The sequence below is a fragment of the Megascapheus bottae genome, chromosome 14, assembly GCF_031878675.1.
Source record: "Megascapheus bottae isolate mThoBot1 chromosome 14, mThoBot2.hap1, whole genome shotgun sequence".
NCBI classification, from domain to species: Eukaryota; Metazoa; Chordata; class Mammalia; order Rodentia; family Geomyidae; genus Megascapheus; species Megascapheus bottae.
The window spans coordinates 9,198,004-9,224,566 of NC_143522.1; the positions used below are offsets into that span (position 1 = coordinate 9,198,004).

Below are 26,563 nucleotides of genomic sequence, written 5' to 3' on the forward strand. Positions count from 1 at the left end.
AGTCCAAGAAATCACATTAAATCATTCACATGGATGTCCTGGCAATAAAATACATGAATTAAGCAAACAATATTTTATTAGAATTATATATATATAATTCATAATGATAAATATAAGACTGTATTAAGTACAGGATTTTAAAATACCTACATTCAAATTTCAAAACTCAACATTATAATTTAGGTGGTAGGAACATTACATATAATCTATAAAATTGTACAAATATTAGATTCAAACTATAAAGAACAGAAAAATATTTTTACACCTGTAATGGATTCAAATGCCTTATCTATAATTTTGGTTTTCCACAGAATCAGAAGAATGTACATAAATAGTACACTTCCCTAAATCTTAAACATATTGGTCTCTAATACTATTTAATTTCCAAGAAAACCTAAATTATTTAAGTGCTTCAGAATCCCCATTATCAACAAAACCTAAGCTCCTACCAATGATGAGACAGGTGTTTTCAAACTTGCATATACTGGTAAACAAAAAAGGAAACCGCTTTCCCTCGTGCTTGTCATTTGCTTCTCTTTGAATATCTCAAGATCTTTTAAATTTTAATGTCCAAACCCTGGGAGGTAAACAGGTTTAGGCTAGAAGCTGTGCATGCCCATAACTACAAGGGGCTTCCAGTGGGACTGGGTGAAACAACTGAATACTGGTGATGCTTTTACAATCGACTGTTATCTCTACACAAGTCTCAAAAAAAGCACTGTCTAGTTCAGGTTGAAACATATAAGGTCATGGTTGTTTAAAATAAGTTTCTCCCTATCTAACAGATGACTCAGAGGTAACATTTTTCTCTTACAACTATGTTATGTAATAGTTTCTTTTCTAAATTAAACAGCATCTATTTATCTTCTTGTTGCTGCATTGTATTCTGCATGGTATCATTTATCCCACTAGTTTTAATTATTACTTAACTTTTCACCTACTTTATGAGTTTTCTTAACTACACACTCCTCTGTGTTTTCCATTGTCCACTTCCTCTACATAAGTGCCCTAATTTTCAATAACTTCCTTTTCGTTGTCTGTGATATAAACCTGACACCAACTTATAATGCCCTACTTACTGGCCAATTCAATGTTAAATGTTCTCCTCTGAAATGGAACAAAAACATCCTTTTAGGATGAAGGTTTGCAAGAGTGTCTTGACAAATCCCATGTCCAATCAATATTTATTAAATAACAGCTAGATTGTCTGTGCTAAAATTGGTATCTGATTGCCTCAGGTAGTCTAGATAATCTTAGGTTGTAATATGTAAGCCACACAGTCCAGGCAAGTTACTTGAAGGATACAAATAAGTTTTGGGGGTTCAGCTATCCTCAGTGCTTCAAAACCAACTGAAGTACCACAAGCACAGGATGGGTCCTACCTCCCCAAATCCCAGTATTTCTACTCTCATGCATTCTCCTTCCCAGACTTCCCCAGAAAACACCCAACAAATCCCCCTCCTTCCTAAAACAAAACACATTTCCTCCTTTTCTCTGAAAAAAAAAAAGTTTATTCATTTAGTAATAAAAACCGTAACTAGTATTTAGAGCCCGTGGGGGGAAAAATAGTAATTCAGGCCTTTTCAACTTAACTAAATCAGAAATAAAGCTAATTTCTTCTCTATCCTACTAGAATGGTCAGCAGCCTAGAAGGGTTCAGATGCTACCTGAGGCTCAATCTTTTCTTTTGTCTTGCTGGTTTGGTTTGGCCTCATTGCTACAGCCCTGGCCAAAGCCATCTCAGCACTATGGCATCCTGGTACAATGAGGCAAAACAAAAGCCACTAGGTAGCCCAGAGTTTGACAAAAAAATTTATCTGAATATCTCAAGGTTTTTTTGAATACCAACTTGAACAGATTTTTTTATAATTTACTTTAATATCACCATAGGTATTACAAAAAGATTCTTCTACAATTTTCAAGTAGTTGCTTCAGCTATTACTCTTCTGTCTCTGAGCACCCTCTTTAAAACTTCCTCATCCCACTATGTATGCTCTACAAAACAGATCTTTAAAAGTTCCTCAATTAGGATCATCTCTTAGGTCAGAAACCAAAGTAGCTTCCTCACCTCTTTAATTCTACATAAGGCATCAATATTATACTGTCCTTAAGAGTGCATATGTGTGTACTTTATGTCATTTGCTGTTTTAAGAAAGTAAAAAGCTTTTCTTATTCTCCTGTGTCCAATATAGGCACTAAAGAATGTAGTTAGAAATTATTAATAAAGGCCACAAACACTTCCCAAGGAAGATCATTAAGTAAAAAAATCCTCTCTTCCTTTCATGTCATCTATCTGGCCTTCTATGCCAGTTAAGAAAAAAAGGTGTAACCCATGGAGGCAGGAAGACTGGATCTTTTACTCTTTGGGTAGTAGCTGAATTTTTATTGGCAGTCCTAGTAAAATATGTAATTCCTCATTTTTTCCAAGCAAGTCTTAGCTTATAGCCTGCTTTCCTTCAAAGAATATCTTTACTCTCCCATTAGAATATAAACATTTGGAGATTTTTAAACAGCAAGGGTCTAGGTAGGAATCAGTCACTTTGAATCATGTGTTGGTTGTGAAGAGAGGGGGAAAGATATGGAAAAATAGCAGGGAGGGTGGGTGAAAGAAACGTAAGTTCATTGGGAGCATTGGCAGAAAGCAAGTCTTTCAAAGCTGCTGTCGGTATTTCATGAAGGCCCAGGCTACTACCATGGTGAGAGCAAACACTGGCAACAGCATCACAGCTACAGGAATATTATTTGGCTCCCCTTCACCTCGATGTCCTATAGGTCCATTCTGCACCTGTAACTGGAAAAGACAAATGTTAACCCTAATGACTGTGGGGTGTTTACAAAACTGAAATGTCCAGGTTGACACATCAACTGGGGCAGAGTAGGCTGTAGACCATTTGAGCTGTAAATCCCAAGCACTTCCTAGCAGGAGTTCTCCATCCTCGGTTGATATACCTTTGTCACAGATTCTTGGGAAGAAAGTAAGTCTGATGAGGAAGCATTTAACTTTGCTGTACTGTTAACCCAATAGTATTCTGGATTTCAAGTGAGATTATTTCAGTTTCTACACTGTTTTCATCTCACTAGGTGTGTATCAGGAAATGAAAAGATCAGAAATGAAAACATGAAACTTACTGATCCTGTGATAAACCTGGGTCAGAGAAAGGGACAGTAGGAAATATTTCTAGAACGCTTACTTTCAAAGACAATCAGTCACCACAATGGAGTAAGCAGACCAAGACAATGTCAAAACAGGTGCTATGTCATTACTTGATAGTCCTAGTAAAATATGTGATCCTTCATTTGTTCTAACCAAGTTTTAGCTCATGTCCAGCTTCCCTTCAGAGAGTATCTTTAACTCTTCCATTAGAATATAAACATTTGGGGATTTTCAACAGCAAGGGTCTATGTAGGAATCAGTCACTTTCAACCATGAAAGGTGAAGGTACTGATGAAGATACCATTTCTTCCTAAGATGTGTTCTTGTCCTTCATGTTTTAATTTGTAATACCAGAGAAAAATAAAGGTGGAACCTATATGGAACTGAGGTTGAAGACTCAGAAGTAAGTAAAAGTAAACTACACCCTAGCATTACAATTCTGTTTTGTTTTGTTTTTGTTTTTTTTTGCCAGTCCTGGGCATAATCTCAGGGCCTGAGCACTGTCCTTGGACTTTCTCAAGGCTAGAACTCTACCACTTGAGCCTCAGCCCCACTTCTGGCTTTTTCTAAGTATATGGTACCAAGGAATCGAACCTGGGTCTTCGTGCATGCTAGGCAAGCACTCTACCACTAGGTCAAACTCCCAGCCCACAATTCTGTTCATAAGTATTTCCTTTAGAGGTTGGACTGACTTTCTTCATTTTACTATTTTTTTTCACACTCGCTCCTAAATTAAATTGTATGAAGAGTTTTATCATGGCATTTCCATACATGCATACATTATACTTCGATTATATCCACCCACTCTATTACTCTTCCTTATTGTCCCTTTTCTTCTCTCCTCCTTCATTTCCTTCTTCTCTTAGTAGTCATGACCTTAAAGTTTTGCTTCGTTTTTCCCCTAGCTTCCACAAATAAGAGAAAACACATTACAATTATCTTTTAGGCCTTGTATTTTTTACTTAACCAGATGATAATCAATTCCATCTATTTTACAATACACAACATAATTTCCTTCTTTTTAAATAGCTAATTAAAACTCCACTGTGTAGTGAACCACATTTTATTTATCCACTCATCTGTTGATGGGCTGTTAGGCTACATCTATAGTTTGGCTACTGTAAATAATACTCAATAAACATGGGTATACAGCTATCGCTATAGTAGGCTGACTTAGATCCCTTCCAGTATATAGTCAGAAGGGGTTCAGCTAGCTCATTTCAAAGTTCCATTTTTAAAATCCCCACACTGATTTCCATAGTAGCGGAACTAATTTATATTCCCATCAACAGTCAGTCAATAGAGTTCCTTCCTTCCTTCCTTCCTTCCTTCCTTCCTTCCTTCCTTCCTCCCTCCCTCCCTCCCTCCCTTCCTCCCTCCCTCCCTCCCTTCCTTCTGTTTTGTTGGTCGAGAGGCTTGAACTCTGGGCCTGAGTTCTGTCCCAGCACTCTTCAACTGAAGGTTAGCGCTCTATCACTTTGAGCTCTATCACTTAGTTTTCTGGTGACTAATTGGAGATAACAGTCTCAGACTTTTGTGCCTGGGCTGGCATGAGCCACCGGTGGTACCTGGCTAAGAGTTCCTTTCTAAACAATACTCTTCTTAATGCCAATTTCTAATGGCTATTTTGCAACTAGTATGGTGCCATCTGATTTCAGTAAGATTTAACCTACTGATCTTAAGCCATAAAACCCTGTCCATTCCATCTGAAAGATAAGATTACATAAACTATCTTTTATACCCTCTGTTCTACCTCTTCAGTTTTATTTCTTGATGAGATAGTATGTCCATGCCAATTCCGTGACCAATCAAGTCTGTTTTATTAAAATCCATGTTTCCCTAAGTGAGTATTGCAAATCATTCTCATATACCATTACAAAGACTCCGTATCAGCCAAGTGCTGGTAGCTACTCAATAGACTGAGATCTGAGGATTATGGTTCAAAGCCTGCCCAGTCAGAAAAGTCTGTGAGATTCTTATCTGCACTAAACTACCAAAAAAAGGTCAGAAGTGGAGCTATGGCTCAAGTGGTAGATCACTAGCCTTGAACACAGAAGTGCTGGGACGGTGCCCAAGAATTCACATCATATATAATTTACTTGCCTTATCTACAAAATAAATCCTCCTCCATGTTTTAAATACAGAGATAAGCTAAGGCCTTGGTGATACTAAGTTTAGAACTTAGAACATTTTGCTTCCTAGACAGGTACTCTACTACTTGAGTTACATTCCCGACAGGTTAAATGCTTCACCATCAAACTGATTTTCTTCCCTTTCTGTTTCCATCCTTTTCCAAACAGGTTCTCAAATATATGCCCTGACTGACCTTTTCCACCTATGCCCTGACTGATTTTTCCACCTATATACATTTCTGGCATAGTATGACAGCTGCCTGCCACCACATCCAATTTTTATTGGCTCAGATGGGATTGGGTGAAATTTTTGGCCCCAGGCTGGTCTTAAATCATGATTTTTCTCTTCTCTACTTCCCAAGTAAGGGGATTACAGGTCTGAGCCTTTTGCACTTTTTCCCCCAGGTCCTCTTTAATCTCTTCAGCCTGGAATCCTCACCTAGCCATCAAGTAATACAGAGTATACAGATGTAAGAAGAAGAATTATGAAACAATAGGAAATAAGAATCAAGATGCAAGCATAAATATGGGTTTGGTTCAATTGGTCACACAGGTCACCAAGTTTTTAAGAGTTCACCCCAGTGATAGGAAAAATCCCTGTAATATACAGATCAGATAGAGAGACAAATATCCTTATATTATAAATATATTTAACAGATGAGTTTCCAGGCAGGTATATAGTACAGTTCTTTCCCTCACAAAAAGTGAAAATGATTCTTTTTATTATCTATTTTGATTTGATTAGGAAGCTTTAAAGAATATTACCTTGAAGGCAGAAACTAAATAACAAACATAGTGCTTTGAATTTTTTCATGACAAACAAAAGTACTAGAGGATCCCTGCTGTGCCAGACAAGCTCCTTATAGTGATGATAAGCAACAAAACAAGTGCTATTCCATGCATTTGTTCACCAGAACAGTGCAAAAGCCTCGTGCCGAGTGATGAAGTGGTCCTTACCCGGTGTTGCACTCTCAGGGACACAGCATAGCCTGCATTACGAAAGAGATCCACAGCATCCTGGTGCAGCAGGTTCTTTAGGTCTTGGCCATTTACCTGTCAGAAATAGAAAGAAGGAGTAAGGGAGGCAAAAGGCTAATTCTCATAAGTCAATAATTTACTTTCATGTGGTCAAACCTAAAACAAAAAACACTTTCAGGGAAAATTCCAAGGGCTAGAAGTATAGGCAGTCACCTAGAACTTGAGTGTTACCTTTTCATTTTCAGCTTCTTTTCTACAACTGAGGTTCCATGGGCCATCTGAGGAGAATCTAGGTTAAAATACAGTGTTTTGGTTTGTCTTGTTTTCTAATAAGATCTTCCAGATTATCATACTACTGTTCATATTCCTAGCGTTGGAGTTTCCAATGTCAACCCTAGAAATAATTCTATGAAATATTCCTCCAGTTTTATTTGATAAGGTGTAAATCTATATTCTATTAGCATATTCTGCTGGGCTTATGCTATTATAAACTATTTCCCTTGATTCTGTGGACACTCCAATCCACTTCCAATTACTAAAAACTGTACACTGTGATGATACAAACTAAGAACTATTTCAGTGTAAAGTTATTCCTACCACTTAAAGGTGACAGGAAGGAACACAGGTATTACTTTTTGACTTTAGCCACAAGTGGTATATCTATCCTATGCTCCACTCAAACACACAACACAGCCCACTTTGTGCAAGGCTACATGTCTTTTACACATGTTCCTGTCATCAATAGCAAGAATATTTAACATACTTTTCATACTTTTTTTTTTTTTGCCAGTCATGGGGCTTGAGAAATTTTGCACAAAGCTAGCTCTCTACTGCTTTGAGCCATAGTGCCACTTTTGGATTTCTGGTGGTTAACCGGAGGTAAGAGTCTCAGGGCCTTTCCTGCCTGAGCTAGCTCTAAATCACCATGATCCTCAGATCTCAGCCTCCTGAGTAGCTAGGATTAGAGGCTTAAGCCACTGATACCTGGCTATATTTATTTTGATAGGTACTTTATTTCACATACAATATACAATTTAATTTTCACAATAACCCTATGAATATATATATATATATATAATTTTTTTTTCCAGTCCCAGGCCTTGAGTTCAGGGCCTGAGCACTGTCCTTGAGCTTTCTCAGGCTAGAGCTCTACCACTTGAGCCATAGCACCACTTTCCAGCTTTTTCTATGTATGTGGTACTGAGGAATAGAACCCAGGTCTTCGTGTCTGCTAGGCAAGCACTCTACCAGTAGGCCAAACTCCCAGCCCAAATATAGTATTTTTTTTTTTCTTTTTCTTTTTGCCAGTCCTGGGCTTGAGCTCAGGGACTGAGCATTGTCCTTGGACTTTTTCAAAGCTAGAGCTCTACCACTTGAGCCTAAGCACCACTTCCAGCTTTTTTCTATGTATGTGGTAACGAGGAATGGAACCCGGGTCTTCGTGCATGCTAGGCAAGCACTCTACCACTAGGCCAAACTCCCAGTCCCCCAAATATAGTATTTTTTAGGTGCCCCCTGATGAAAACAATTGAAGTTTAGTGAGACTCATGAGTATAGGAGATAGGGTTAGAGTTTTCATATAATGGAAGTACCTTTTGCATTTTACTGTTCCTCCTGTAATATTACTCCTTCACCTCAACTCACCAATTACCTTTCCTCTGCTCAAGCCATCCACTTTTCTAATCCTCTCACCTTCCTGTTACATCTTTCTCTAAGAGGTTTACAATGTTCCTGTTACCCTATCTCCTGTACATGTTCTCAGTGAGTAATCTTCCAATGCTTTTACCTTATACACTATTTCCAAGATAAGTATCCAACTCCATTTCACTTTAAGTTACCAAATGACTGACATAACTCAGACATCAGACATGCTTTAGATCCAACATTTCAAAAACTTGACTATATTTCTATTCTATTCATAATCATATTATTTCTATTCTATTGGTTTCCTGTTTAGCTTCATCAAAGTCCTTCACTTTTTTTCACACTTTACTGGCATCCTTACCCATCTAGGAGTTCCGGTTGTAATTTCAACAAAGCACTTGGTAAATCATTAGAATCCCTTGTCCCCATGATCTTCTGCCATTTTTCCAGTCTTGGGCAACATAATGCATTTACCTTTCTTTCTTGCCATCATTGAGTTGGATATTCCTGGAGAAAGACACAGTCACATTCTCCACCATAGATCCAGGTTAGCTGACTCTAGCTTATCCTTAAAACCCTCTTACTCATCAAGCAAACTCCCAATAAATAGCTGATGCTATCTGCTTCATCAAACCCCATCCCAATCCTCTACCTCCTCTCAACAGATTTTGTTGTGAGAATATTGAGCACTAACATTCTCTCCCCTTTTCCCTTAAAGTTTATTAATATTTCACTACTCTGTTTCCTACATTAAGGCTAACTCTGCTCATGCTCCAGGTTGTAGTACTTCTAGCCTCCTTGCAGAACCCACACAGCATTTGCTCATTTTGATGCCTTGTTATTTTTGCCACTCAACTAAAATCATGAAATATTTTCTTATTTAACAAAAAACAAACAAACAAACAAACAAGCAAACAAAACACCACAACATGAGCCAGGCACCAGTTGTTCACACCGTAATTCTAGCTACTTAGGAGGCTGAGAGCTGAGGATCAAAATTTGAAGCCAGCCTGGACAGCAAAGTCTGTGAAACTCTTATCACCACTAAACTACCAAAAAAGCCAGAAATGGAGCTGTGGCTCCAGTGGTAGAGTGCTAGCCTTAAGGTCAGGGACAGAGTATAGGCCCCAGAGTTCAAGCCCCAGGACCAGTACAAAAAAGAAAAAAGAAAACACAAATATTTCCTGGAATATCCATATACATCCCATCTTTCTTTCACTCAAAGCTGTTAAAAAATGGTCATTGTTTCTACTACCACAGTATCCATTCACTCTTTAATCACTGGTATTCTCAATAGTATATAAAATGGGAAGGAAGAGCAAACTCTCCTAAAAGTTGGTGACTTCTAATTGCCAACTCTCATAGACCTTTCTTAACCTTCAGACTAGCCTTTTGCAATTTTCTGTTCTGAATTATGAACACTTCTCGCTCTCTTACTTCTAAAATACCTCTCCTCTTCTAAGAAAAGTAAATGTACTTCATTGTCAGTATCTATCGTCTTCCTTTCTCTCCCTCAGTGATTTAACTTTAAGAATAATTGGTAAGAGATGGGCGCGGTAGCTCATGCCCGTAATCCTAGTTACGCAGGAGGCTGAGATCTGAGGATCGTGGCTCAAAACCAGCCCGGGTACTAAAGTCTGGCACTAAAGTCCATGAGACTCATCTCCAATTAACCACTAGAAAACCAAGGGATAGGGTGGTAGCCTTGAACTGAAGAGCTCAGGGACAGAGCCCAAGCCCAGAATTCAAGCCCCACGACTGATGACAAAGAAAAAAAAAAAACAAAAAGAATAATCTGTACGATAGCTCCTAACTCTAAGAGATACACCAATTTTCTGCTGGATGCTCATACTTAAATATTGTCAGACTCCAATTCAATATATCCAAAACATCTTCACAACTTCCCACAAAATCAAAATATCCTGACTTGGTTCTTATTGCTAATAGCATTCCTCTGACAAAAATCCTGGTAACATTTCTAAACTCTCTCTATGGTTAATCTTTACATATAATATTTGTCAAATTCTATAATCTAACATGACCCTCTCTTGCTCTCATTACTTTTTTGCCTGTCCCGGGGCCTTTCTCAAGGACAGAACTCTACCACTTGAACCACAACACCACTTCCAGCTTTTTCTACTTATGTGGTACCAAGGAATCAAACCCAGATCTTCCCACATGCTAGGCACACACTCTTACCACTAGACCAAAGTCCCAGTCCCACAACATGACATCTCTTATAGGCTACTTCCTTTCCTGTGGACTCTATGTTAGATTCTAGATATTCTTCACTGAATTATATTGCCTTCTTTCTGGCTCATTTTCCTATAAGTCTCAACCCCTAACAACCCTATAGATCCATCTTCCTGCATTACAATTCTACTAGTCAAGACACAAACATGATACAGGAGATCAAGGAAATACAACCTCACATGCTTTATCTCTCCTGCAAAATCCTGTCTCACCTCAATGCATTCCTTTTCATATATCCTATGCTCTAGCTGGTCACAGAGTTCACTGACATTGGTACCTAAAACATACTCTTAGCTTCATACCCATGCTCCAATTATCTCTTCCACCTAAAAGTCAGATCCTTTTTCAGATTTCTATTTATCTTCCAATACTGATCTTTAAAAGGATAAATTCAACTACCTATAGAAGTAAATGCAGTGTTTTCTAACTGATGGACTTTGATATCAGGTGCAGTTTTTCACTTCTGTTTATGTTTTGGTTTTCTTGGTAGATATGCCATAGGGGAGGAACTTCACAATGAATTCTCAGTGACTTATATTGCTAGTTAACTCCTAATGGAATTATAGTAAGAATGCTCACTTATACATTCCAGCCCATTTGTTAATTATATTTTTGTTTCAAGGAAATAGGTTAATTTCCATTAGAGATATTCAAAGAAATCAAGATGTGGTCATAGCAGCAAATGCCAAATAATGTGACAGCTCCTTATCAACTTAGCAGCAACAAAGTTTCATAATAATATGAATGTTAACTGGGATATTCTATGCCATTTGTGGTAGGAATCCTGACCTTAAAATAATCTTTGCCACATTACTTAGTAACAATTCCAGCAATTATTTAGTGGTTATTATCTTGTCTGGAACTGCCCATTTATTCTACATACACTAATAACTCACTTAGTCTTCACAACAATCCTGTAAGAAAGGACCTCACATCAGTAATACAAACAGAGAAACTGCAATTTGTCCACAATGAATGGAATGACTAAAGCCAGGATTCAAACTTTACCAGCCTGGCTCTTTAAAGCACTAATCTAGACAAACTTAACACTATAAGCAAGGATTCTATTTCAGCATCATATTACTATCACATTCACGTTATAAATTAAATTTCTGTGGTTTTGCAATTTGGTTTTTTATTTAGTGTTGCATCCATGAGGCTTGAATTCAGCTTTGAGCTTGTTAAAAAGGAACTCTACTACTCAAGCCACACCCCCATCCTTTTCTAGCCTTATTTTTTTTTTGCCATTTTTTAAAAGTTTTTATTAGGTAATACTCAGCCATTAGCACTTCTTCATACTTGTTTTTTTTAGCCCTGGGGCTTGAACTCAGGACCTGGGCACTGTCCTTGGACTCTCCCAAGCCTGGGGCCTTACCACTTGAGCCACAGCATCACTTCTGGCTTTTTTATTTTTTTTATTTCTGTGTATGTGGTACTGACAAATCAAACCCAGGGCTTCATTGCACTCTAGGCAGGCACTCCACCACTAGGCCACACTCCCAGTCCACTTCTTCATTCTTTATACCAATCATCTGCACTATCTTCATACAAGTAATAAGCTAGCCAACTTTAGCTATCTTTTTTTTTTTTTTTTGCCAGTCCTGGGCTTGAGCTTAGGGCCCGAGCACTGTCCTTGGACTTTCTCAAGGCTAGAGCACTACCACTTGAGCCTCAGCACCACTTCCAGCTTTTTTCTAAGTATGTGGTACCGAGGAATCGAACCCAGGTCTTCGTGCACGCTAGGCAAGCACTCTACCACTAGGCCAAACTCCCGGCCCCAACTTTAGCTATCTTTAAAGACTAATTTTTTTTAAATCTACAGAATAGATATCATTCTATAACTGGCAGTACTATAGTGATACTGAAGTCAATCAAAGAAACAGGAATGAAAAGCAGGGTCAGAAGTATAGTATACACTTTAATACTTATTTTGCCTGGATTCTTATTTATTTTAGGCTTATTATGACTTATTTTAAGGCTAGAATCTGTATATCCATATTTATTAGTAAACCTTTCCAGGCTTATTCAAATTTGCAAACCTGTTCATTTGTGAAATATGAATTGGGTCTTGTGCTAGGGTCTAAAAGATTTATTCTGTCCCTGCCCATGAGTAAACTCCAGAAAGCAGTAAAATTAACGATTACTTGACAGTGAGACATTAGCAAGATAAAAGGACAGAAGAGTTGACAGATATCCAAATCTAACTGCATTCCATTTTTTCATCTTAAGTAAGAAAAGGCTCTCATCAGAAGACAACATTTAATTTGTACTCTCATGTGAAGTTAAATCCTTTTATAAAGGTTGTTATTCCCCAAGGAAAAGATGTAAGTCACTGTTTTAACCAACCAAAGTAGAGAAGATAGAAATTGTGGGTTTAAAATAGATCTCTTTCTCCAAAACCAATCTCTTACCTGTCCTTGTTTTATGTTTTTTAAATTAATTTATTTTTATTGTTAGGATAATGTAAAAAGGAGTTACAGTTACATTCATCAGCTAGTAAGTGCATTACTTCTCATACATTGAAACCCCCTCTCATTTTTTGTCCCCCTTTCCCTCCCTCCACCCCCTCCCAATCATCTTGTTTTCTCCCCTTCCCTTTCCTATTTCAAATAAACAAATAAATGTATATACAATATACTGTTGGTGTTTTTACCTCGGGCAAGTAACTTCATATTCTGTATTTGATTTGCCTTATCCATAGAATGAATGTATTCTCCTCCAAGCCCAATGGTAAAGCTGGAAGATTGATCAAGGGTCCTCCCATTCAAAAATATAATCTAGGGGTGGGAGTTTAGCCTAGTGGTAGAGTGCTTAGCATGCACGGAGACCCGGGTTCGATTCCTTGGTACCACATAACGTAAAAAAGGAAAAAAAAAAAGCTAAAAGTGATGCTGTGGCTCAAGTGGTAGGGGTCTTGCCTTGAGGAAAAAAAAAAAAAACCAAGGACAGTGCTCAGGCCCTGAACTCAAGCACAAGACTGGCAAAAGAAAAAAAAAAAAAAAAGAGAGAGAGAGTGTGTGTGTGTGTGTGTGTGTGTGTGTGCACGATCTAGATATTTCTAGTTCAAATTGGCATTCAGGAATCTTTTCAGGGGAAGGTCTAGGAAAGTACAACAAAGAAGGCCAAAGCCAGTTCTCACCGAAAGGATCTTATCACCCTCCTGGAGCCGCCCATCCTGGGCTGCAGCCCCATTCTCTTTGATTCGACTGACGTAGATGCCACTGTCATTGGAGACATACTGTTGATCTGTCCCACCGACGATGTTGAAGCCCAGCCCTGAGAAAATCATGGAAAAATGAAGGAGATGGGGCAAAGAAGAAAGAAAAGCATTAGAGGAGAAGGAAGAAAGAGAAAAAGCCAACTTAGGGAATGGGAGAGAGACTGGCAAGCTGGACTGTGAGGTAGTTCAATGTCAGTAAGTAGTAACACCAATAAAGGCCATGCCTACTTAAATCAGGTAAGACAAAAAAATATAAACAAAGTGATGAAGATGACATGAACTTATAAAGATCTATCTATATATAACTTAATAGTATTGATTCTTGTAAGTTGAAAGAATTGATCATATTTGATTTTAACATTGATGAAAGCATTCAGAGAACTCAATTATGGCTATTTTGGTACTAATGTAACAGGATTAGCTATTACACTTTTATTATTTATTCATTGTGTATGTGTACACTCACATGAATGCAAGCCTACATGAGTTCCTATCCTGGGGCTTGAATTCTGGGCCTGGGCATAATCCCTGGAATTCTTGCTGAAGACTAGTGCTCTGGTAGCCACAGCGAGTAGAGTGTACCAGAGTTTCACTTCTGACTTTGTTGGTGCTTAATTGGAGATAACTGTCTCATGGACTTTCCTGCCCAGGCTAGCTTTGAACCATGATCATCAAATCTCAACCTCCTGAGTAGCCAGGATAACAGGCATAGGCCACTGTGCCCAACTATAGCTGTGCTTTTAACTAACAATCAGATGAACAGTTTCTAATTCAATGAGGAAGGTTTATTAACCCAAATACCTTCACCTCCGTGCTTTTCTTCTTGGAAGATGAGTGTATGATAGAGTCGTAGACGAATTAGAAGTCTTAGGCACTCGTGTTGGCAAGAAACTCCTGCTTTTGGATAGCATTAAATTACCAATTTCACTCTTTTTTTCCCCCAACTTTAAGTACAAACAACCACATGTAATGGTCAAGTTTTATTTACTCTAAAAGAAAGTAACTACTCACTAGCAACTTACCATCCCCTTCCCTCCCCAGTCTCTGGTATCCACCGTCCTGTACTTTTGTTTCTATAAGCTATTGTAGATGAGTGTAAATTTTGAGTTATAGAATATGAGTAAGTTCTAGAGATCTGCTGCACCACACTATGCCTAGAGATAAAATACTATAATGTATACTTCGAAATCTGTTAATAGGATAGATCCAAGTGATTGAAATGAAATGCAATAAAACAAGTACAGTAAGCCAAAAGCTAGTTAGCTAACTTACCAAAGTGTTACTTTCATGATTCAACTACTAAATTGTGAAAAGAAAAGGATTTCACTTAACAGAAACTGCTGTCATGAAGATTTTTTGGTTACTTATACATAGAAGAAGAAGGTGTGTGTGTGGGGGGAGGACTTTTGTAGGGCCTTCTTTTGTTAGCTACTACTATAATTCAGGACCACACTGCAAAGAAAAGGAAGACAATTAGGGACCAATGAAAATACGAAAATTTATCAATATAACTGGGTGGAATCCCAGTCACTACTAGCATGGCCAAAGAAAAAAATATTAATACCCAAAGAGACGTACGTGGACTGTTAGTTCTTCCCACTGACTGGATGAAGTTTACACCTAACTCAGATGACTCAACACAGCACGAACAAGTCAATCTGTCATGTAATAAAAGCCATAAAGAATTAGCAGAAAACGGGACCGGGAGTTTGGCCTAGTGGTAGAGTGCTTGCCTAGCATGCACGAAGACCCGGGTTCGATTCCTCGGTACCACATACTTAGAAAAAAGCCAGAAGTGGTGCTGTGGCTCAAGTGGTAGAGTGCTAGCCTTGAGAAAGTCCAAGGACAGTGCTCAAGCCCTGAGCTCAAGCCCAGGACTGGCAAAAAAAAAAAAAAAAGAATTAGCAGAAAACCTATCATTTAAATAGCATACCTTGAATGTGCAGTCTCTGCAGCTAGAGAAAGTCTATGTTCTAGGCCATTTTCTTAGAATACCTTTAACTTGTATCATAGAATATTGAAGACATTTAGGAGGGATTGGGAATTTAAGAGAAGGTAAAATGGCAAGGGGATCCAGCTTATGGAATGTTATATAATTACTTAAAAACTGTGGCAGTGTTTGTTTGTTTTGCCAGTCCTAGGGCTTAAGCTCACATATATATATATATATATATATATATATTTAAATGCGAGCCAGGAGTTTGGACTATTGGTAGAGTACTTGCCTAGCATGCATGAAGACTGGGGTTCAATTCCTCGGTACCACATACATACAAAAAGCCAGAAGTGGTGCTGTGGCTCAAGTGGCAGTACTAGGTCTTGAACCCACAGCCAGTGCTCAGGCCCTGAGTTAAAAAAAAAAAAATCAGTGCATATTCTACAAAATTAAGTGAGGGATGGGGTGGGCTGCAGGGCTTGGGTGAGAATGTTAAAAGGGATAACACTGATCAAGATGCACTGTATTCACAAACTGCTTTGCCTTAATGGCAACTCCTTTGTACAAATGTGTTTTTTTTTGGGGGGGGGGTTATTTTATTTTTTATTATTATAATAAAGGTGACATACAAAGGGAGTCACAGTTACACAGGTCAGATGATAAGTATATTTCTTTCTTTTTAATTACAATGTATAGAGGAACTACTGTTACATTTGCCAGATAGAAGGAGCATTATTTCTCACACATGTTTTTGTCCTCATTTCCCTCCCCACCCCCTCCCAATCATCTTGTTTTCCCCCTTTCCTTTCCTATTTCAAATAAACAAATGTATATACAATATACCAAGTAGCAAAGTCAGATACTATAACAATATGAGATTAACCAAAAGGCAACAAAAAAGAAATAATATATTAAGAACAACAATCACACAATATAAAGCTAAAAATATTTTTAAAAGAAATTTCAAATACTGCAATGAACATTGTTGTGCTAGTGGATTTAGTATGTCCTTGTTTCTGGATGGTTGGGTAAATGCCAAGTAGTGTAATTGCTGGGTCATAGGGGAGTTCTATGTTTAGCCTTTTGAGGCACTGCCACACTGCTTTCCATAGTGGTTGAACGAGTTTGCACTCCCACCAACAGTGTAGTAGTGATCCCTCCTGGCCACATCCCCTCCAGCATCTGTTATTATTCGTTTTCCTGATCCTGGCCATTCTAACTGGAGTGAGGTGGAATCTTAGAGTTGTTTTGATTTGCATTTCTTTTATGACCAGAGATGTTGAGCATTTCTTCATGTGTCTATAGGCCATTTTTGTTTCTTCTTCAGAGAAGACTCTCTTTAAGTCTTTGGCCCATTTTTTAATGGGATGGTTGTTACTTTGGAGGTTAGTTTTGGAGTGATTCAATTTTTTGAGTTGATATATTTTAGATATGAGGCCTTTGTCCGTTGTTTGGTTGGTGAAGATCTTCTCCCACTCTGTAGGCTTCCTGATTAGTTTACTAGCTATGTCCTTTGCCATACAAAAGCTCTGCAGTTTAATGCAGTCCCACTTATCCAGCCTTTCTCTGATTTGTTGTGATTCTTGGTCCTTATTAAGAAAGTTTCAACCTGTGCCAAGGAGGCCTAGTGTATCTCCTATTCCTTCCTGTAAAGTTTTCAGTGTGTCAGCTTTTACCTCCAGGTCTTTGATCCATTTGGAGTTAATTCTAGTGCAAGGTGACAAAGAAGGATCCAACTTTAGTTTTCTGCAGGTGCTTAACCAGTTCTGCCAGCACAACTTGTTGAAGAGGCTGTCTTTCTTCCATTCTATTTTTTTGGCTCCCTTGTCAAAGATTAGGTGGCCATAGGTCTGTGGTTTAATATCTGGGTCCTCAGTTCTATTCCATTGGTCTTCAGGCCTGTTCCTGTGCCAGTACCAAGCTGTTTTGATAATTATAGCTCTGTCCAGAAACAAGGACATACTAAATCCACTAGCACAACAATGTTCATTGCAGCACTATTCACCATAGCAAAGATATGGAACCAACCTAGATGGCCCTCAGTCGATGAGTGGATCAACAAGATGTGGTATTTGTACACAATGGAATTCTATGCTGCTGTCAGAAAGAATGACATTGCCCCATTTGTTAGGAAATGGAAAGACTTAGAAAAAAATCATATTAAGTGAAGTAAGCCAGACTCAAAGGAACTTAGGCTCAATGGTTTCCCTCATTCGTCATAATCAGTAGAAACCTTGGGCTCTACTAGCAGAGATCTGCAATAGAGCAAAATCTTGATACATAAGGCCATATAATGTGAAGCTAATTGAAAGGACCTCCAGGATAGTGAAACAAAAGCCATATAATGAATGATTGTTGTCCTTAATGTACTATGTTGTCTCCCATCTCCTTTGCTGTCCCTTGGTTATCTCATATTGGTATAGTATTTCACTTTGTTATCTGATATATTGAATTTATTTGTATTTGGATATTTGAAATTTGATAGGGAAGGGGGGAAAACCAAGACGGGTGGGGGGTGTGGGGGGGGAGGGAAATAGGTACCAAGACATGTGAAAGGGTATCAATGTATGTGAATTAATGCACCTTCTATCTGGCAAATATCATGTAACCCTTTTACTACTTACAATAAAAATAAAATAAAATAAAAAAAATTTCAAATACTGAAACAGAATATACATCTACTGTACTCTAAGCTGTATTCAATAAGATATTGTTCAAACATTGTATATAATTATATATAATATATAACATGTTAAATGTTTATAGTTAACATTTATGTCATATATAAATACAATATACATATACATTTATGCCTGTGTGTATGGCCAATCTCTACTAGATTCTGCCTACAGTGGCTCCCTTATTGTTCACAATGAATTGATTCAATTTTGCCTCATATTACAATCTGTATCCTTTTCATTGCTTCTTGTTCCAACTTCTTATTCTAGTGCATCTTATCCAACATACAGTAAGTATATAAATATACGTATATAGGAAGCATGAATTAAAAGCCAGCCTGGGCACTACAAGGCCCATGAGATTCTTATTTCCAATTAACCACTAGAAAATGGGAAGTGGGACTGTAGCTCAAGGGGTAAGGTGGTATCCTTGAGCTGAAGAGCTCAGGGATAGTGCCCAGGCCCAGCGGTAGGGCAGAAGCCTTGAGCTAAAGATCTCAGGGACAGTGCCCATGCCCAGAGTTCAAGCCCCATGACCCAGGGGAAAAAAAAAAAGCATTTAACAGTTTTTTGTAACATACAGCACCTGGAATCTGAATCTAAAAATGATAGTAGAGATTTTATGAAGGTCCACAGCTCTTTGATTATGCTACTTCTTCAAGGTATTTAGCCCATGGCCACGTCTGTCTTTCTTCCTTGTAAGTTAGCTCAGAAATTTTATGGCAGTGGCTGAATGATGATTAATGCATCTTCCTATTGCACCGCCAAATTACTAAAAACAAAAGTCCGTTCTCTAATATATGATTAGAAATACATAATTCCTAATCAGTGTATAAAGGAATTTCAAGCACTTTAATTCAGAGCCTTCTTAAACCAACAACTTTATAATCTAAATAAAACCGGATATCTTTCCCTCAGTACATCCTTTTATTTAAGAGTAATCTGCAATTCCTGTGGGAAATATAAAGAATAATTATAATTTGCTGATCCAGAAATAACCTTTAAAAATCATTTTAACATTTAATATTTTATTTTCTCTTCATCAGTAAATATTTTTGCTTTTACTCAAATACAATAGTTGGTCACTTTTCTCCCTAAGACACCAGGAAGGAAGGAAGGAAGGAAGGAAGGAAGGAAGGAAGGAAGGAAGGAAGGAAAGAAGGGAGGGAGGGAGGGAGGGAGGGAGGGAGGGAGGGAGGGAGGGAGGGAGGGAGGGAGGGAGGGAAGGAGGGAGGAAGGGAGGGACGGAGGGGATTGTACATAGGATCTTGTGAATGCTAGGCAAATACTCCTTTAGACTCACTTCCAAGTCTTTGCACTGTATTTTGATTTTGAAACAAAATCTTGCTAATCATGACTGTGCTGGCCTCTAATGCTTAATCTTCCTGCCTTCACTCCCTGAATAGCTAGGATTTCATGTGTGAACCATGTGTTTCTTCTGTTACTGAAAAGACTTGGCCCTGGACAAAAGCCTAAAAACCTATCAATTCTGTAAGCCTAACCTTCTTAAAATTGACCAGGAGGGTCCTTAGCTCTATTATTTCAAATATTCTATATGATCGAAAGTATAGTCTACATCCTCTTTTCCACTTTTCCTACTTCCTTAGCCCTCCCACTACATAGGTATTCCACACAGCACTTAACCATATGTACCTATGCACTGAGATTTAACTTTTTTGCATGTGAATATCACATCTTTATTATATTGCAAATCTGACTATGTGCTAGAGTTCACAAATCCAGAGAAAATAGGGCAAAAATAGAGCACTTCAGTCTCAGATAAAGGAAGGAACCAACCAATTAGCAAACTGTTAGCAACAGTCTCAGGATTAAACCCAAAGCCAATGACTCTAAAGACTTAAATACTTGGATTCAATAAGCTTTCTGATTTGGGGGTTCTTACCTTCATATGCCCTTAGCTCTATCAACAGCAAATTCTAAAAGCTTTCCATTGTGGCTTATGTGAGGTAGTTATGATGCCTCAAATCCCTCCAGGAATAAGGCATGATATAACAACAACAACAAAAAAAGTCAGGTGAAAGATTAGCAGTCAACAGACTTGGCATAAAATCCTTTAAAATTTACTGATCTTAGATTTAGGACAAGTCCTTAACCTTTCTCAGATAACTTCTCCATCTAAACAGTTACCTCTCAGGGCTGCTGTGAAGATTAAACAACTGTATATGCTTATGTGTATAAACAAATGTGTTTATGTGTATGTAGCTATATATAGGATATGTATACACACAGGTATATACATGTATATATATGTACATACACACAAACAAATGTACATTTATAAATATATACAATATAAATTGTATATAATATAAATTATATATGTATATATAATGACAAATATATACTCACTCATTGGTTCAGTCTAGACAAAACACAAAGTATAAATACAAATTACAAAGCTGGGCACTACTGGCCAGTGGAGGGGTAAAAGAAAAAAGAACACTAAAATTTGATAAAGAAAAAGATTAGATCAGATTATAATCAAGTCACTCCCACAGAAAGAAAGGTGTTTCCCAAAGGGTAAAAGGTAAACAATCCTTGAAGGCATTTGCAGTTGTGACTGCTGCCTTTGATAATTTTTTAGATACCTAGATAGTCTAAAAGGGCAGGAATTGTTTAAAATAATACATGCATGGGTCAAAGTATAAGGAACTTTTGAAGTGGAAGAGATCTTTGAAGTGATCAAAGCAGGCCTCCCATTACACAGTTGAGAAACAGGCTCAGGGGAGATGCTACTACTTATTTCAAAAAGAAGTCAAGCCTTTTTTTGACTCTTTAGACACTTATTTCATTGACATAATTTTCCAGTGATTTTATGTTTTTCCTTTTCAGCAAGCACTATTAGACAAACTAGGTTTGTGTGAATTACAAAAAGGTCTAAATCCTTTAAATATCCAAGACTCTTGTCCCTGAAAGAGTTCTAGCATGCATTCTTGCAGCTACATGATTAAACCGGCACTTCTTTGAGTAGGAAGTTACACAAAAGAGAAGTGCTTAATTAGAATGAGAGGTTTTTCACATTTCTCCAGTAGAAAGAAATCCTTATGGGACTATAAGATTAGGTATATAAGCCAGGAAAGTAGCACAGGTGGAAACCAGCTCTGGGAATAATAAACAGCACAACCTGAAATCTTTTCTTTTTCCTTTTTTTTTTTTTCCGTTAAATGAACCAAGCAAACTCCAGATGACTAATTTTATACAAATCAATCCTAAATTTGGTCTCTAATCTTTTAGAAAGTTCACTGACTGACAGACATGACTAAGATATGAAAATGCTTAGGAAAATTCAAGAAGCTACTCAGTAAACAAATTCATTTGTTATGTATAACTACACCTACAAAACAGAAATTAAACCACTCTGGGGTAAAATATATTAGCCAGATATAACTACTTTCCTTAGTCTGCTGAAGCTATATAACGCCATCATTTTGGAGAAATGTGCACACTAGGAACTTCAGCTCTGCAAGATTAACATAACAGGCTAGAAGTTTTAGTAAAGGATGAATTGAACATTAGACAATGACTTCAATGCCAAAAAAGTGAAGGACTATTAGGCTGAATTTTAGAAATATTTAACACTGAGACCAAAAAATGTAGTATTAGAGTTCTGTTCTGCTATAGTCAGAAGATCCTGGATGCCAAAGGATCCAGTGAGTGATTCGGACTATATCAAAGTACATTAACTTAAGCATAAAGCAAAATGCAACCCTTCAGTAACATCACTAGAAACAAAGGGATAATAGTATATTTAAGGTAAAGAAAAAAAGTGCCCCCTCCCTATCACACACACACACACACACACACACACACAACTAGATGCATGAGCAACTAGATGCCTTTACAAAATAATCAGAAAGGAACAAGCATTGCTTTAACTAGACCTAAGAACTACCAATGGATGAAAAATAAATAAGACTAGATTTTGGTGTGAAAAATCTGTTTTTACTATGTTACTCTAAAAAAATCAATATAGTAACAGGCACATATTTAAAAATAGTAAAAATTAACAAGTGACATCCAAAAAGAAATATATACTTTACCTCGCTGTGTAACTGTAAGTGCTCTGTATGTGACTTTTAAAATAATTTTAAAAATTAAGAAAATTGAATGCAAGAGGTTGGGAATGTAGCTAGTGGTATGAAGCCCTGGGTTCAACTCCTCAGTACCATATAAACAAAAAAGGTGGAAGTAGCACTGTGGCTCAAGTGGAAGAATGTCAGCCTTGAGCAAAAAGAAGCTCAGAGACAACTCAGTTCAAAACCCAGGACTGGCAAAAATAAAAATAAAAATGAATGTAAGAAAATTAGACATACTACATACATCTTTGACGAAAAGTCTCACCCTTGAACAAAAGTTTAGGGGCTCAAATAAAACATAACACTAAATCACAAACATTAGCAATGAATTTTACTCCATAAAAACAACTTCCATTATTTTTTTCAACAGGAAAGAACATAGATAGTATGCTGAAAGCCATAAAAAAATAATCTGTTGTACATGTTGATTCAAGCCTATAAACCCAGCTACTTGGAAATCTTGCATTTTGAGGGCAGCCAAGGCAAAAAATCAGTACCTCGGTCTGAGCCTGGCAGAGGTAAAAACTCAAGATTCTATACAAAACATAAAGAAAAAAAAAGCAGGAGATATAATTCAAGTAGAAGAAAAACCTGCCTAGCAAGCATAGCCCTGAATGCAAAACCTAGTACTGCCTCCCCCTGCCCCCTCCCAAAAAAAAGGCAAGAAGGAAGGAAAGGAGGACAGAATCTCTCGGTGGTCATTATGCTAGTACAAAAATGCAGATGAGAAAAGCTGATGACTATTCTAGGTGATGTCAAAGAGAACAGAAAGGACAGGATTTCAGAAATATTTCAGAGATAAAAAACTCATAATACTTGATAATTGGAGAGTCTTCGAATGTATTTAGCAGACCTACAGTGTCACTCTACTCAGGCATTTATTAATAACAATAGTAAGCTGGGCACCAGTGGCTCAGCCTGTAATCCTAGCTACTCATGAGACTGAGATTAAAGCCTGTCCAGCCACTAAAGTCCAATTATCTCCAATTAATCACCAGAAAACCAGAAGTGGTACTGTCGTTCAAAGTGGTAGAGTGCTAGTCTTGAGCTCAAGAGGTCAGAGACAGCACCCAGACCCTGAGTTCAAGGAAAATAGAACTAGGTAACTTGAAGGGATGGATGGAGTTCGGATAGCTGGGAGAAGGGTTAGAGTAATCAAGGTGCATTGTACCCATAAACTCTTATACAACTAAAGATAATTTTGAAAACAAAAAAAAAACTGCTTATGACACATTATAAATTATTCTTTTTTGCCAGTCCCTGAATTGAATTCAGGGCCCAGGTGCTGTGAGCTTCTTTGTGCTCCAAAATAGCCCCACCAGCCATAGTGACAATTCTGGCTTTTTTTTTTTTTTTTTTTTTTTTTTTTGGCCAGTCCTGGGATTTGAGCTCAGGGCCTGAGCACTGTCCTTGGGCTTTTCTAAAGGCTAGAGCTCTACCACTTGAGCCACAGCACTACTTCTAGCTTTTTCTATGCATGTGGTACCAAGAAATTGAATCCAGGTCTTCATGCATGGTAGGCAAGCACTTTTTCACTACACCAAACTCCCTGCCCCCCACTTCTGGCTTTTTCTGAATAGTTCACTGGAGGTAAGGGTCACAGGGACTTTCCTGCCCAGGTTGGCTATGAACTATGATTCTCAGATCTCAGCCTCCTCAGTACCTAGGATTACAGATGTGAGCCACTGACATCCAGCCATTCTAAATACTGTACAGACATTAATTTCATTTCTTTCTTACAACACTATGAAATTTTCCCTCCCAATGAGGCTAAATCAAAGGACCTCCAGGATATGGAAACAAGAGCCATACAATGTGTGACTGTTGTTCTTAATGTACTATGTCATTTCTCATCTCTTTTGTTGTCCCTTGGTTATCTCATATTGTTACAGTATCTTACCTTGTTATCTGATATACTGTATATATGTTTATTCGTTTATTTGAAGTAGGATAGGGAAGGTGGGAAAACAAGATGAAGGGAGTGAGTGGGGGAGGGAAATGGGGACAAAAACATGAGAAGGTGTAACAATGTCAAGTAATGCACCTTCTATCTGGCGAATATGATGTAACCCTTCTATTAATTATTAAAAAGAAATTTTTCCTCCCAATTTTAAAGATGAGGAAGTAAGATTTGAATCAGTTAATTACTCAGCCACTACTTTAAACAAAAGTAATATTAAGTTAGATGTGGCCTTAGATTGTGTAACACCCCCCCCAAAAAAAAAACACAAAAAAACCCTAAAAACTCTTTATGGATAAGCTAACCAAGTGTAAAGTAAAACTTCAAAGCCCAAGGCAGGCACATACAGTAATAAGAGCTCTGTCAAGTGAAAAGGTTCATCCTGGAAACCCCGCAGCAGAGGTGAGGATCTATCTGGCTGTGTCAAAAAAATCCATATTGAATATGAATCCATCACGGTGGGACTTAGGGATTGGAACTTATTTTCTATACAAGAGGAGGAGGGAGCAGGGAGGAGGAAGGCGAGAGGGGGAGAGGGGGAGTGGGGAGAGGGGGGAGGAGGAGATGATGATGACCAAAAACCAGCACCCAGAGTAATTCTGGGATGGTATCAAGTTTGGAAACCAGTGAAAACAGGGGGGGCAGGAGAAGGGCGAGGAACCCGGAACCTTGCAACAGACAATTTGCCGTGCTGGGCATTCAGAGGGCACAGTTTCTTGGCGACCGTTTTCACGAATGGATCTCCCAGGAAGAGGGCTCCAGCAGCCAACGGAAGGACGGGTGTCCTGTCCATTAGACTGGCTACCAACAAATCAAACGAACGGACACCAGCAGGCCTTTCCTAACACCCGCACCTGAGGACGAGGGTGACAGTGACACAGGATTAGGAAACCGTCCTGAAGACCGCCTATCTGGCCAACCACAGCGGCCCCAGCGCGGTTTCTACATGGCGGAAAGCGATCCGGTGAAGCGCCAGGCCAAGGCCTGGCCGGCCCGGACCCAGCGCCGCCCCGTCGGCGCAAACGTCCGCTCGGCGATTCCCCCGCATCCGGCCCCGCGCTCTTCCCCATGCCCTCACCCACCTAAGGGTCCTCTAGTCAGGTGGATCTCTTCCTCTGTGACCAAATAATCCACTCTCCCGTTCATGATTTCGTGCTCGGCTGACACACCGCGGGGGTGAAGGTGAATCAAGTTCCGCGCCTCCACCCGAGCTCGGCCCTTTCGATTTCTACAGCCAGCGGGCCGGAAAAGGAAGTCTCGGGAGCGCTATGGATTCTGGGAGAGGTAGTTCACCCTGTCTTGAGCCTTCTGGACAGAGCCAGAAGTGTTTCCAGCTTACCACCAAAACCAGATGGAAAGAAGAGAGAGTCTGAGGCACGGTAGGTAATGTTGTTCAGTCTTTGCTACTTCACCCTCGAGGTGGCCATCTGGATTAATTGTGTATACACAAAAGGAAAGCAAAACTTAAGTGTATTGGCCCAATAGCCTCCTCTCTCATAGCTTAGCATGCTCTTTTCCTAGACAACACGAGGCCCATTTAATAAAGGCCGTATATAATCATCCTCCACACCCCCTCCCCAGCCTTTACCTTGAGATAGAACTCCTTTGGGACAGCTGCAACCATATAGGACAGCAAGATCCCTTTAGAATGACCTTCAGTCCTGGGCAGCTGCAAGACCCCTTTATCTGCCATAAATCCTAGCCTGTCATGATGAAGCCAAGTCTCTACCTCCTGACCCCTTCCTAGCCCCTGTAGATTATATAGGTCACCTCAGACAAGAGCTAATACGTCTTTCTTGTGAGAAGGAATCTTGCCAGTCCCTTCAATGGCAGTAAACATTCCCTTTGTTCTTTGTACCTAGATATCAGCATAGCTTATTGACAAAGTCTAATGTAGTCTAACAATGTGTATTTACACCTTGGAACAATGTAGTAAGGATACCTCCCCTGATGATGGGAGGTAAGGGATACTATCTTCTTGCTAATTTTATTGCAAAGAAGTGTGCTTCAGCTTCCTTTGTCTAATATTACTTGACTTCAGCTGTATGGTTTTATTCCAGAACTTCTGAATTGTTCCATTGGTCTTTAGGATTGATTTTGTGCCACTATTAAAGTGTTTTGTTTTGTTTTGTTTTTTTTGTGGCTGGGAATGTGGATTAGTGGTGGAGTACGTGCCTGGCATGCATGAAACCCTGGTTTCAATTCCTCAGTCCCACATGAACAGAAAAAGCCAGAAGTGGCACTGTAGCTGAAGTAGTAGAGTGCTAGCCTTGAGTGAAAGCAGCTCAGGGACAGGTCCCAGTCCCTGACCTCAAACCCCAAGACTTGCATTAAAAAAAAAATCAACTAAAGTGTTTTTCTTATTAATGCTCTGTAACATACTTTGAAAGTTACTATTGTAATACCTCCAGTGATACAGATTTTATGTTCAATTGCCTTTCCTGTCCACGATCTTTAGTATGTCCATATGGATTTTGGGCTGATGTAGTGAATTTCATGAAAAACATTAAT

At 38.6% G+C, this 26,563-nt stretch overlaps 1 protein-coding gene across 3 annotated transcripts; it reads right to left on the reverse strand.

The window, feature by feature from the left end:
- Positions 1-925: 925 nt before the first annotated feature.
- On the reverse strand, positions 926-25,310 carry Synj2bp (synaptojanin 2 binding protein). Of its 3 annotated transcripts, XM_090344384.1 has the most exons (6): positions 24,907-25,066; positions 13,301-13,437; positions 8,270-8,415; positions 6,496-6,553; positions 6,244-6,339; positions 926-2,791 (listed from the first exon to the last, which is right to left on the reverse strand). In XM_090344384.1, exons 3-6 carry the CDS (start codon positions 8,335-8,337, stop codon positions 2,651-2,653), a joined length of 363 nt encoding a protein of 120 aa, XP_090200510.1. In that variant the 5' UTR covers positions 8,338-8,415; positions 13,301-13,437; positions 24,907-25,066; the 3' UTR covers positions 926-2,650. The 3 variants fall into 3 exon arrangements, with proteins under 3 accessions (XP_090200510.1, XP_090200509.1, XP_090200508.1); XM_090344383.1 differs by lacking the exons at positions 6,496-6,553; positions 8,270-8,415; positions 24,907-25,066 and adding an exon at positions 25,135-25,310 and having other exon boundaries at positions 926-2,785; XM_090344382.1 differs by lacking the exons at positions 6,496-6,553; positions 8,270-8,415; positions 24,907-25,066 and adding an exon at positions 25,135-25,306.
- Positions 25,311-26,563: the final 1,253 nt, after the last annotated feature.

Bases quoted from the DNA above. Each gene is read 5' to 3' on its own strand.
- Synj2bp (XM_090344382.1), bottom strand. From the start codon at position 25,198: ATGAACGGGAGAGTGGATTATTTGGTCACAGAGGAAGAGATCCACCTG. The intron at 13,438-25,134 runs GTGGGTGAGGGC...TGATTTTCTCAG, and splicing joins CCTGACTAGAGGACCCTTAG to GGCTGGGCTTCAACATCGTC. The intron at 6,340-13,300 runs GTGAGAACTGGC...TATTTCTGACAG, and splicing joins AGGGTGATAAGATCCTTTCG to GTAAATGGCCAAGACCTAAA.